General features: G+C 42.2%; 1 protein-coding gene across 1 annotated transcript in view; it reads right to left on the bottom strand.

The window, feature by feature from the left end:
* Positions 1-11,447, bottom strand: part of GDI2 (GDP dissociation inhibitor 2) — a 33,091-nt gene that overhangs the window by 5,852 nt on the left and 15,792 nt on the right. The window contains exons 4-6 of the mRNA XM_077758542.1: positions 9,093-9,227; positions 3,398-3,596; positions 3,027-3,158 (exon numbers count right to left, since the gene is read on the bottom strand). Coding sequence (XP_077614668.1) covers positions 3,027-3,158; positions 3,398-3,596; positions 9,093-9,227 — 466 coding nt within the window. The remainder of the gene's footprint in view (positions 1-3,026; positions 3,159-3,397; positions 3,597-9,092; positions 9,228-11,447) is intronic.

The following is an 11,447-nucleotide window of genomic DNA, read 5'->3' as shown; positions in this document are numbered from 1 at the left end:
GCAGGGCAGGGCAGCCGCCTTCCCAGCAGGAAGAGCAGACACGGAGGGAGCCGCAGCTGTGCTGAAGGGAAAAAAAATCTCAAGCTGACAAATGTCCTTCAAAAAAGAAGGTGACAGAACACGTTTCAGGCTGGTAACAGCGGAGACCCCTCCCCAGCAGACCTGAAGCGACCAGAACGCCACAGAAGGGCTGGACAGAGGCCACCACGTGGAGACCAGGATGCACAAGAAAGAAGAGCAACAAAAAAGGTTACGTGGTAAAATGATTACTTTTCCTTCTCTCCATATTTTTAAACCGACTGTTCAGTGCAGAACTGACACTACCGCACTGTGGACTTCAGGAGGCAGACGTGAGTACACGCAGCAAGAGCACAAAGGAGACCGACACAGGGAATAAAGGTGTGCAGAGTGGTTAGATTTTATGTCAAGCAGCACAGTATTAACTCCGAATAAACTGATAAAGGAAGCATATGATAATCTGCAGAACACTAAAAAGTAAAGACGCAGGGCTACAAAACCACTAAAGGAAATAATCTGGAATCATAAAAAATATTTGATGAATCCAAAAAGAGAAAAGAACAAGAGGGGGAAAGATGGAAAGAGAAAAAGGAAACAAACAACCGACCTAATCCCAACCATATCAGTAATTACATATACATGAACTGAACAATCCCATTAAAGGCCAAGGTTGTCAGACAGGATAAAAAAAGCAATATTCGACCATATGCTATTTATGAGACTCACTTAAGTATAAAAAGAAAGTGTGAAAGTAAAAGAATGGAGGAAAATGTCAACAGTAAGCAAGCTGGTAAGGTTGTGTTTAGTATCAGACAGATGGGAAACGAGTCTCTCCCTACTGAAGAGCTCTAACTGAAGTACGAACTGACAGCACTAAACTGAGAAACAGGTAAATCCGCTCTCCTGGTGGAAGACTCTCTCTCAGTAACAGAACTAGAAAAAGAACCTGTAAGAAAACACGTGGTGAACAACTCTACCAACTACGCTTACAGAGTACTGCGCCTGGTACGCAGGATGTATGTTCTTTTCAAGGCCGTACTCATTCACCAAAATACATCATTTAAATTTGGACCGGAATTGATGCTTTAATACCAAAGATTAAAATTTTACAAGTTTATTCTCTGATCATCACGGAACTGAATTAGATAGGAGTAGGAAAACAATATTTAGGAAAATCTCAAAATATTTAACAAGTAAACACTACCTACTTCAAGTAACCCAAGGATCAGTGATGAAAAACAGGAAAGACAGGGTACCATACTGAGTAATACATATTTGGAGAGAAATTTTAAATCCTTATATTATAGCAGGGAAGTGTAAAATCAATGATCTGTTTCCATTTTAAACAGCTAGAAGGGGGCACCTGGGTGGCTTCGTTCAGTTATGCATCTGACTCTTGGTTTTGGCTCATGTCATGATCTCACTGTTTGGGAGTTCTAGCCCCATGTCAGGATCCATGCTCTGAGCACAGAGCCTGCTTGGGATTCTCCTCTCTCTCCCACTGTGCATGTGCATGCGCGCGCTCACGCGCGCTCTCTCTCTCTCTCAAAAATAAATAAATAAAAATTCAGGAACTCATTTGAAATGGTCAAATTTCTTGTAAAACACAACTGATGAAATCAGAAATGGACCATTTGGCCTAATTTTTAATTCCTGTGTGTGTTTACACACTTACACACACATGCAAATTAAATCCAATAATAAATTAAAAGAAAAATATATCATGAATTAAGTGTTGTTTATCTTGGGAATACAAGGTTGGTTTAATATCCAAAAAATCAATCTGTAGTTCACCATAATAACAGCATAAAAAGAAAACCTGTATTATTAATTCAATGTCAATACCCATTCATAATAAAACTCTCAACAAGCCAAGAAGAAGAAGGAATTAATTCCAAAGCCATCTATAAAAACCCTATAGAAAACAATTAATAATAAAGCAAGGATGTCCATTCTCGCCAGCAAACAACTTGTTTATATTTATTTTGAGAGAGAGTGAGTGAGCGAGCACACGAGTAGGGGAGAGGGGGGGTAGGGAGAACAAAATCCCAAGCATCTCAGTACTGACAGCGCAGTCTGATGTGGGGCTCAAACTCACAGATCGTGAGATCATGACCTGAGCAGAAATCAAGAGTCCTATGCTCTAAGTTTTTTTAATGTTTTATTTTTGACAGAGACAGCGTGAGCAGGGGAGGGTCAGAGAGAGAGGGAGACACAGAATCTGAAGCAGCTCCAGGCTCTGAGCTGTCAGCACAGAGCCCGACATGGGCCACCCAGGCGCCCCAAGAGTCCTATGCTTACTTTGAGCCACCCAGGTATCCCATCAGCAAACAACTTTAAAATAAACTGGAAATAGGGGTGCCTGGGTGGCTCAGTCGGTTAAGCATCCAACTTCAGCTCAGGTCATGATCTCACGGTTCGTGAGTTCGAGCCCCACATCAGGTTCTGTGCTGACAGCTCAGAGCCTGGAGCCTGTTTCACATTCCGTGTCTCCTTCTCTCTCTGCCCCTCCCCTGCTTGTGCTCTCTCTCAAAAATAAGCATTAAAAAAATTTTTTTTAATAACAAAAAAATGAAAATAAAACTAACTAAAATACATGCCTCAACATAAATGAACCTCAAAAATATCATTAAGCAAAAGCCAAACACAAGCGAGTACTTATTCTGTGACTCCCTTTATATGAACTTCCAGAACACGCACGAGTAGGGTGCAGGGACCGAGCACAAGTGGCGTGGGGGCGGTGGTGGTCGTGAGGCAGTGCGGGGCGACTTCCAGACAAAAGGTTGTCTTCTCTTGCCTGCAGTGTTGCTTACACAGGACTAACAGTCAGCAGACTAAAGTGTTTAATGTCGACTGCTCGCTTCACTGCGTATAAATTGAAAACAGCATCTCCTGGCGCCCAGAACTCTCTCACTTCATCACTTATAACCATAATGTCATGCACCCCACTGAAGAGGCGACCCAGAGTCACCGGAGTGTCCGCAAACAGGGCAGCGACAGGCACTCACCTGGCAAACCCCTGGGGCAGCTCTCCGAGCCCATAGAGCGGGTAAAGGTACGGGCTTTTGCCATATCTTGCCAGAGACTCGCTGTAAAGTTTAATCCTATTAATGGTTTCACAGCATGGCTGATCTAAATAGCTAGAATGAAGGAAATAAATATTAGAAAATAAATATTCAGGGTGTTTTTTCTGAAGTGATTTCATTCCACTACTTTTGTATTTTACCAGAAAGTTTCTATACCACGAATTTACAGCTGGAACCTTTCATAATATACAACACGGTTATCTTTTTTTGTTAGAATTTCCATTTCAGAGAACTGAGAAATTCAGCGACAGTTCCAAAAAGAAAAATACAAATCTAAAATCCAACAAACTTACTCATCGGTTCTGTAAAGTGCCAGGGCATGGCCGGTAAAATCTATGACATCCTGTCCCAAGTCAAATTTCTTGTACACATCCCGCATCACGGTCTTCATAGGATCGATGCCCTCAAAAGTTCTGGGATCTTTTTCATCAAAATTGGCAACATACACTAGGAATTTTCTGAAGCGACGTTTTTCAAACAGTCCCATTAAGCCTAAAGAATTTGTCAAAAAGCAAACGCTGGCATCAGGACACTGAGGAGGAGAGGGTGAGGGTAAGTTTAAATGTGCCCTGTTATTTTCTGAGGCTCTTCTACGGCAACATACGATTTAAGATACGGGAGTTTACACAGTATGGCTTCTACTTCCACTACACTCTAAAATAAACCGACACAATTACAATAGATCAGTTATTAAGTCTTCAGTTTTACAGTTACAAGTAATTATAACCTGTACACATTCAATCCACACAATTAATGTCTGATGGGAGCAAATGTAAGAGATGTCAACTTACTCGAATATTGGATTTACAATATATGAGGAAAAATGTTCAAGTGTATGATAAATGGATTAGGAAAAAAATCTTTTTCCAAGATACTCAGTTTCCAAAATACCATGTGAATATCATTTCAAATACTGCAAATATTGTTTTACTTTTCTTCCTTCACTTTCACACAGGCTTATTTCCAAAAACTGCACTTATATCAAGACTTTTAAAATATAAAAAGTTACAATAGCCAGAATGGTTTTAGGACAATAAATACAAGCTCTGCAATTAGCTAACAGGTATAAGATTTGATCACAGAGATTTGGAAAATAATTGTTAAAATATCCATACTATCTAAAGTAGTATCTACAGGGGCGCCCGGGTGGCTTAGTCGGTTGAGCGTCCGACTTTCGCTTGGGTCATGATCTCGGGGTTCGTGGGTTCGAGCCCCGCGTCGGGCTCTGTGCTGACTGCCGGCTCGGAGCCTGGAGCCTGTTTCAGTCTGTGACTCCCTCTCTCTCTGACCCTCCCCTGCTTGCGCTGTCTCTCTCTCCTAGAAATAAAAAAATAAATAAAAATAAAAGTAGTATCTACAAATTCAATGAAATCCCTATCAAAATTCCAGCAGCATTTTTCAGAGCTAGAATACTAAAATTTGTACAGAACTACCAAAGACCCTGAATGGCCAAAGCAATCTTAAGAAATAAGAACAAAGCTGATGGTAAATCCCAGATTTCAAGATTTACAACAAAACTATAATAATCAAACAGTACAGTACTGGCACAAAAAGACAGTAAGAGATCAGTGGAACAGGACAGAAAGCACAGAAATAAAGCCACACTTTTATGAAGAACTAATCTACGTCAACAGACGCAAGTATACCTAGCTGGGAAAAGACGGTGTAGTGTCTTCACCAAATGGTACTGGGGAAACTGGATCACTTACACCATGCACAAACATAAACTCAAAATGGATCAAAGACCTAAACATGAGACAGGAAGCCCTAAAACTAGAAGGAAACATGTAGGCAGAAATTTCTGACTTTGCCCATAGCAACAGTTTTCCACATGTTGTACTCCAGCAAAATAAAAAAGCTTCTGCCCCACAAAAGAAACCATCAATGAAACAAGGAGGCAACCTACTGAATGGGAGAAAAATATTTGCAAATGATGTATCTGATAAGGCGCTAATACCCAAAATACATAAAGAACTTACACAACTCAACACCAAAAAAAAAAAAAAAAAAATCTGATAAAAAATGAGCAGAAAACCTGAATAGATCTTTTCCCATAAAGGACCTACAGGTGGCAAACACACACAAGAAAAGATGCCCAACATCAATAAGCGTCAGCGACACGCAAAGCAAAGCTGCACTGAGATCCTGCCGTTCGCAACCTCACGGGCGGACCTGGAGAGCCGGACGCTACGTGAAGTCAGAGAAACAAGCCCCCGGTGACCTCCCTCATCTGTGGAACATAAAAAAAATAAATGACTTAACAAACTGACACAAAACCAGAAACAGACCCACAAAACACGGAGGGCTGTCAGGGGTGGAGGGACGGGAGACTGAGGAAAACGTGCGAAGGTGGCGGCAGACAGCCAGGCTTGCGCTGGGGACAGACTCGTCGCGCGGATTAACGACACAGCGCGGGGAAGACGGTCCCCGGGGCGTGACACGCCGTGCGGGGAGCACAGCACAGACCCGCTGAGTCGCGATGCTGTACACCTACAACAACGATGGGTGACAACTCTACTTCAGTTAAAAAAGAATCTAACCACAGAACTTTTTAAAAAATGAGAGAGCGGAATCAGTGCCAAAAGAGCGCTCCGTAGGCCCCGCACACGCACAGGACGCGGGGGTGCGGGGGCTGCGCGCCCGAACTCCACGGCGGTAGCTGGGTCCCGCGCCCACACGTCCCCTGCAGACGGCCACGGCCCTGAGAGCCCCTCGGCTCTGCGACAGTACCGGTGATCTGCTGAGGTCAAAGGTGCTCTACAGAGAGAGGGGCGCCTGGGTGGCCCAGTCCATCGAGTGGCGGACTCGATTTTCAGCTCAGGTCATGGTCCCAGGGTCGAGCCCCCGGCAGCAGGCCCCCCGCTGAGGCAAAACCCGCTTAAGATTTTCTCTCTCGCCCTTGGCCCTCTCCCCCTCTCATGCTCTCTAAAAAATTTTTAAAAATAAATTTTTTTAAAAAAGGTACTCTACATAGATAAGTCACTACAGTTAAGAGTGAGAATAAAGAATTTAACAGTATTTTTTTTTTTTTAACATTTATTCATTTTTGAGACAGAGTATGAGCAGGGAGGGGCAGAGAGAGGGAGACACAGAATCCCAAGCAGGCGTTCTGAGCTGTCAGCACAGAGCCCGACGTGGGGCTTGAACTCACCGATCAAGAGATCATGACCTGAGTTGAAGTCAGACACTTAACTGAGCTACCCAGGTGCCCCTAATATTACACACAGGATACTACTGACAGATCAGAATTTCCAAAGAAAAGTGGCAAAGAGTGGCATATTATCGGAGAGAAAACTGGGATGGAAGCTAAAAATCCTTAGGATTAAAAAAATTAAAAAAAAAAAAAGGACTAGAGTACATGATAGTTGTTAAAATGTCTTTAAAATCTGATTTTTATACTATATACAACAGAGGTTGAGAATGCAGGGTTCTAGAATCAGACAAATCTGGCCTCAAACCAGTACTAGGAGTCATGAGCTCTGCTACTTCAGGCTGTTCTTCCACACCTGTACACCTGTGAGAAAGAGCTTTCCCATCTGCAAAATAAAGACAACAGCACCCACATCTCACAGAGTGCCAGAGAAGGGCTACATAAAGTTAGCCACACCCAGGTAGTACTTTGGACACACCCCCGTACATAATGCCTAAACATGTTAGCTATTATAATTCTGCAATAATTGTTCTTATTCATCCTCCTACTGAACTTCCCCACTTCTACAACTTTCCTTACCCCATTCATTTTGCCTAGAATTTTCTTTTTAAATGTGTATTTTTGAGAGTGAGCGAGCATGTGCTAGCAGGCAGGGGTGGGAGTGCAGGGCAGCCAGAGGATGTGAGGCAGGCTCTGTGCTGACAGCAGAGAGCCCGATGTAGGACTCAAACTCAGGAACAGTGAGATCATGAGCTGAGCCCAAGTCGGACACTTAACCGACTGAGCCCCCCAGGTGCCCCTGCCTAGTATTTTCCTGCCTGCCATTTTGACATCAAGATCCCATTCATTAACAGAAAACCAGTTGCTGGTAAGGTAGAGATCTGGCAAAAATTCATAAAACTATATACTAAACCAGGTAAATTCTACTGTATGTAAATTATACCTCAATAAATCTAACCACAAAAATAGATATATAAATATATTTGCTTATTTTTGGACAAAGAAACATAAGAATAAACCAGAGGGGCACCTGGGTGGTGCGGTCAGTTAAGCAGCTGACTCTTAGTTTCAGCTCAGGTCATGATCTCAGGGTCATGAGATCGAGTCCCTCATTGGGCTCCGCACAGACAGCATGGATTCTGCCTGCAATTTGCTGTCTCTCTCTGACCCTCCCCTACTCATGCTCATGTTCCCATTCACTCTCTCTTCTCTCTCTCAAAAAAAGAAGGGGCATTTGGGTGGCTCAGTCCATTGAGCATCTGACTCTTAGTTTCGGCTCACAGTTTGTGAGTTCAAGCCCTCCATCGCACTCTGCACTGACAGTGTGGAGCCTGCTTAAGATTCTCTCTCCCATTCTGTCTACCCCTCCCCTGCTCGCTCTCTCTCTCAAAAAAGAAAAATATAAACCAGAAACAAAAATAATAATCAAGGTAGAAGGAATGTAGAACAGAAGAACAAGACTCTCTTATCTTTTGATAGAATTTTGACTTTCAAGTCATAGAAATGTTTTATAGATTTGAAAAAATTAATTCAGAAGGGAAAAACAGAACTGCCAGAAGGTGATTAACATATGTAAGAGCTCAAAGAGAGAATAAAAATTTAGAACACGACTTCGTTTTAAAAGATTCTTTACAAACTGCTGAACTCTTCTTTCTACGAAAACACGTTATTTAGATAAAGCTAACGTCGTCATTTAAAATAATTTCTAACCCGTGGTGGCGCCACTAGCTCCCTCACTCTATCAGGAGCCATCCCTTTCGCTCCCCGGTGTGTCTATCCTAACTGTGCCACACATCTCAGTGCTATGCTTTACTTTCTGCCCATAGTGCCTTTTGACATTTTATGCCCAACATTTCCAACCCCAAAAGCAAGAAGGAAATAAATGAAGTGAGAGAAGCAGCCAAAGTAATTCCAATTCAGTTTTTAGGTGAGGAAACTGTCCCACACTCATGCCAAAATCATCACTGAGAACTGACTGGGACTTCCTGCTCTCCCAATCCAGACCTGTCCCTCCCCCCCATCCCCGGCAACCGCTACACAGAACTCGTGGACCCAGCAGCCACACAACTTTCATTTCTCAAACTGCTCTGCACAACAACTCAAATAACTTCAATGTCTTCTTTAGGGGTGTTTGCTATTCAAAAGAGGCAGGAATAGAAAATGTTAACCTGGAATCTTTCACTGAGCCAAGAAAGGAAATAATTTTGGGCAAAAAATAAAACCTACTCCATACTCACCAGAAATTCTAAAAAGAGAGATTTCAGAGAATGGCAACGGCCCCAATTAGAAGATGAGTTTCCCCAGAACAAAGTTCTGGTCTTTTTCAGCAGGTCAGACAGTAAGGCGAAGGTGGTCAGCTCAGCCCCGTGATTAAGTGCACAGACTCTAGACGCCCCCCGCTTTCATCCTAATCCTGCCGCCTACCTGCATGACCTCGGCCTCGGTTCCCTCATCTGTAAGATTCTTCCAAATGAGACAAAGGATGTGAAGCATTTAGCACAGAGCCCAGCACACAGGAAACACTCAGAACGAGGCCGGCTCTTCCGAACTACTGCTACGCAACGAGCACCGAGAACCTAAACAGGCCCCAAGCTCCATGCGGCACACAGTCACTTCAACTCTCCGTGAGCTTCCGAAGGCAGGTTCGTGAGCATCCTCTTCGCCGGCGGAAAACCAACCACCCCCACAGTGTCTGGCACTTACCAGACGTCCAATAACCACTGCTGACCGGGCGGGCGAGCAGCTGGCTGTCAGAACAGGGGACGTTCTGATAGCTCTAAGATTCCCTTCCTTTGTGAAATCTCATTATTCTGAGCAAACAAAGTAAAATTACTTACTAGATGCCAGGGCTTCTGCTTCGGTGGAAGGAACCTTGTAGATTTTTCCTCCCTTATAGACAAAGCTCCCTTCAGTCACTTTGAAATCCAGATAGCGGGTGACCTCTGTATAAAGCAGCATCTTCACCAGCTGACCTAAAAAAGTCCCACAGTTCCAACTGTAACTTCAATCTTACTGCCTTCAAAAACTAGGAGGAATAAAAGCACGTTTATTGTTGGCTTGTACTAATGGCTTCCTAGTTTTTTCTTAACATTGTCCAATAACTCCTGCCAAAAAAAGTCTCCAATGCCACATTCCACATGGGACAATCAGACTGCATGCCTGTTGCTTAGCCTATTTACAACTATCTTTTCTAATGTTACAACTTCAAGATTAATAACTTTATCAACATGCTTTTGTAAAATCTGTATTAATAATTATTAGAAGTATGTATGAAGTTTAGAATTATAGTACTACTGCAAATGGGTCTGAGTTTCCTTCAATTCTTACGTTTTAAAGAGAGGCAACTAAGAGAAAATTTTTCAAGAATCTGTGCTCTTCAGTTTGTATTATTCAACTTGTATTAATTAAAATGGACATTAATTTCAGATAAATAAGCCAGGCATACAATTTGAAATATTGTTCAAATACAATTTCAAAAGAATATTTTTGAAAGCAAAAAATAAAGTTTCAGCTTCATGCAGCCAGGTGTTAAAGTAAATTGTACAGTTATATTAATCAATCCACAAATTAATGGGAGAAAAAAAGACCCATATATAAGAATTTAATATAAAAGTTCAAATAAAGGTGGAAAAGATAAATGGTATTGAGGGACAACTAAATAACCATTTTAAAGAATTTTTTTAAATGTTTGTTTTTGAGAGAAAGACAGAGCATGAGCGGGGGAGGGGCACAGAGAGGGGGGACACAGAATCTGAAGCAGGCTCCAGGCTCTGAGCCGTCAGCACAGAGCCCGATGCAGGGCCTGAACTCACAACTGTGAGATCATGATCATGACCGGAGCCGAAGTTGGATGCCTAACTGACTGAGCCACCCAGGCGCCCCTGAATAATTATTTTAAAGAATAAATCTCGACCTCTAGGTCTCAAACAGAATAACAGAGGGGACTCCTGGTTGGTTCATGGTTCAGTCAGCAGAGCATGAGATGCTTGATCTCGAGGTCATATATCTGAGCCCCATGTTGAGTGTCGAGAAAGTAAAGATGGTTAGTTTCAAACAGGATATCAGATAAATTAACTTATAAAATAGGTGAATTTACCTATACAGTGAGAAAATAAAACTATAAAACCATTAATAGCAAATACTAATATTTTTATAACCTTGAAGTAAAGTATAAATTTTAGGCATATCCTTCCAAATCAAAAACAATAAAAAGAAGAAAGATCAACCTAACGCCATGAAAATTAAAAGCTTACGTATGAAACAAAACTACAACTCAATTATATATAAAGCCAATCACAAATTGGAAAAGGTATCTTCATTTACAAAGAGCTCTTTCATATCAATAAGGCAATATTTAACCTCAAAAGAAATAAAACCTCAAAAGAAAAATATACAAAGCATAAGGCTGGCCAATTCATTAAAGACTATGAAAACTGAGAGGCCTGGCTGGCTCAGTCTAAGGTTAAGCTTCTGACTCTTGATCTTGGCTCAGGTCATGATCCCACGATTTGTGGGATCGAGCCCCATGTTGGGCTCCACACAGACAGCATGGAGCTTGCCTGGGATATTCTCTCCCCTCCTCTCTCTGCCCCTGCCCCATGGTCTGCGTGCATGCGTGCATACTCTCTCTTTCAAAAGTAAACTTCAGGGGCGCCTGGGTGGCTTAGTTGGTTAAGTGTCTGACTTCGGCTCAGGTCATGATCTCACGGTTCGTGGGTTGCCCGCATTGGGCTCTGTGCTGACAGTTCAGAGCCTGAAGCCTGCTTCAGATTCTATATCTCCCCCTCTCTCTCTGACCTTCCCCTGCTCACACTGTCTCTCAGAAATAAACAAACATAAAAAAACATTAAAAATAAATAACTCTTAAAAATGTATACAAAGCCAATAAACACCTAGAAATCATTTCACTCTCAAACAGATACTTTTTAAAATTCCATTATATTTTGCCTTTTGGTATGACAAAGTGACAGAAATTAAAATGAATGATATTCAGGACTGATACAGGTCCTAGGAAAGAGGCACCCGCAGTCCTCTGGTTAGAGTCACATTGGGCAATAGAAAATAAAAGCGTTAAAAAAAAAATTACTGCCTTGATCCCCACAGTACACTTCTAGGGCTGTATTGTGAGGCTCAATGAGCACACATGCACACACGCACACACACACACACACACACACACACACACACACACA

The sequence above is a fragment of the Crocuta crocuta genome, unplaced genomic scaffold, assembly GCF_008692635.1.
Source record: "Crocuta crocuta isolate KB4526 unplaced genomic scaffold, BGI_CrCroc_1.0 scaffold32, whole genome shotgun sequence".
Taxonomy (NCBI): Eukaryota; Metazoa; Chordata; class Mammalia; order Carnivora; family Hyaenidae; genus Crocuta; species Crocuta crocuta.
Note: the sequence above shows the minus strand (reverse complement) of the source record. Positions and strands in the feature narration are given on the sequence as shown.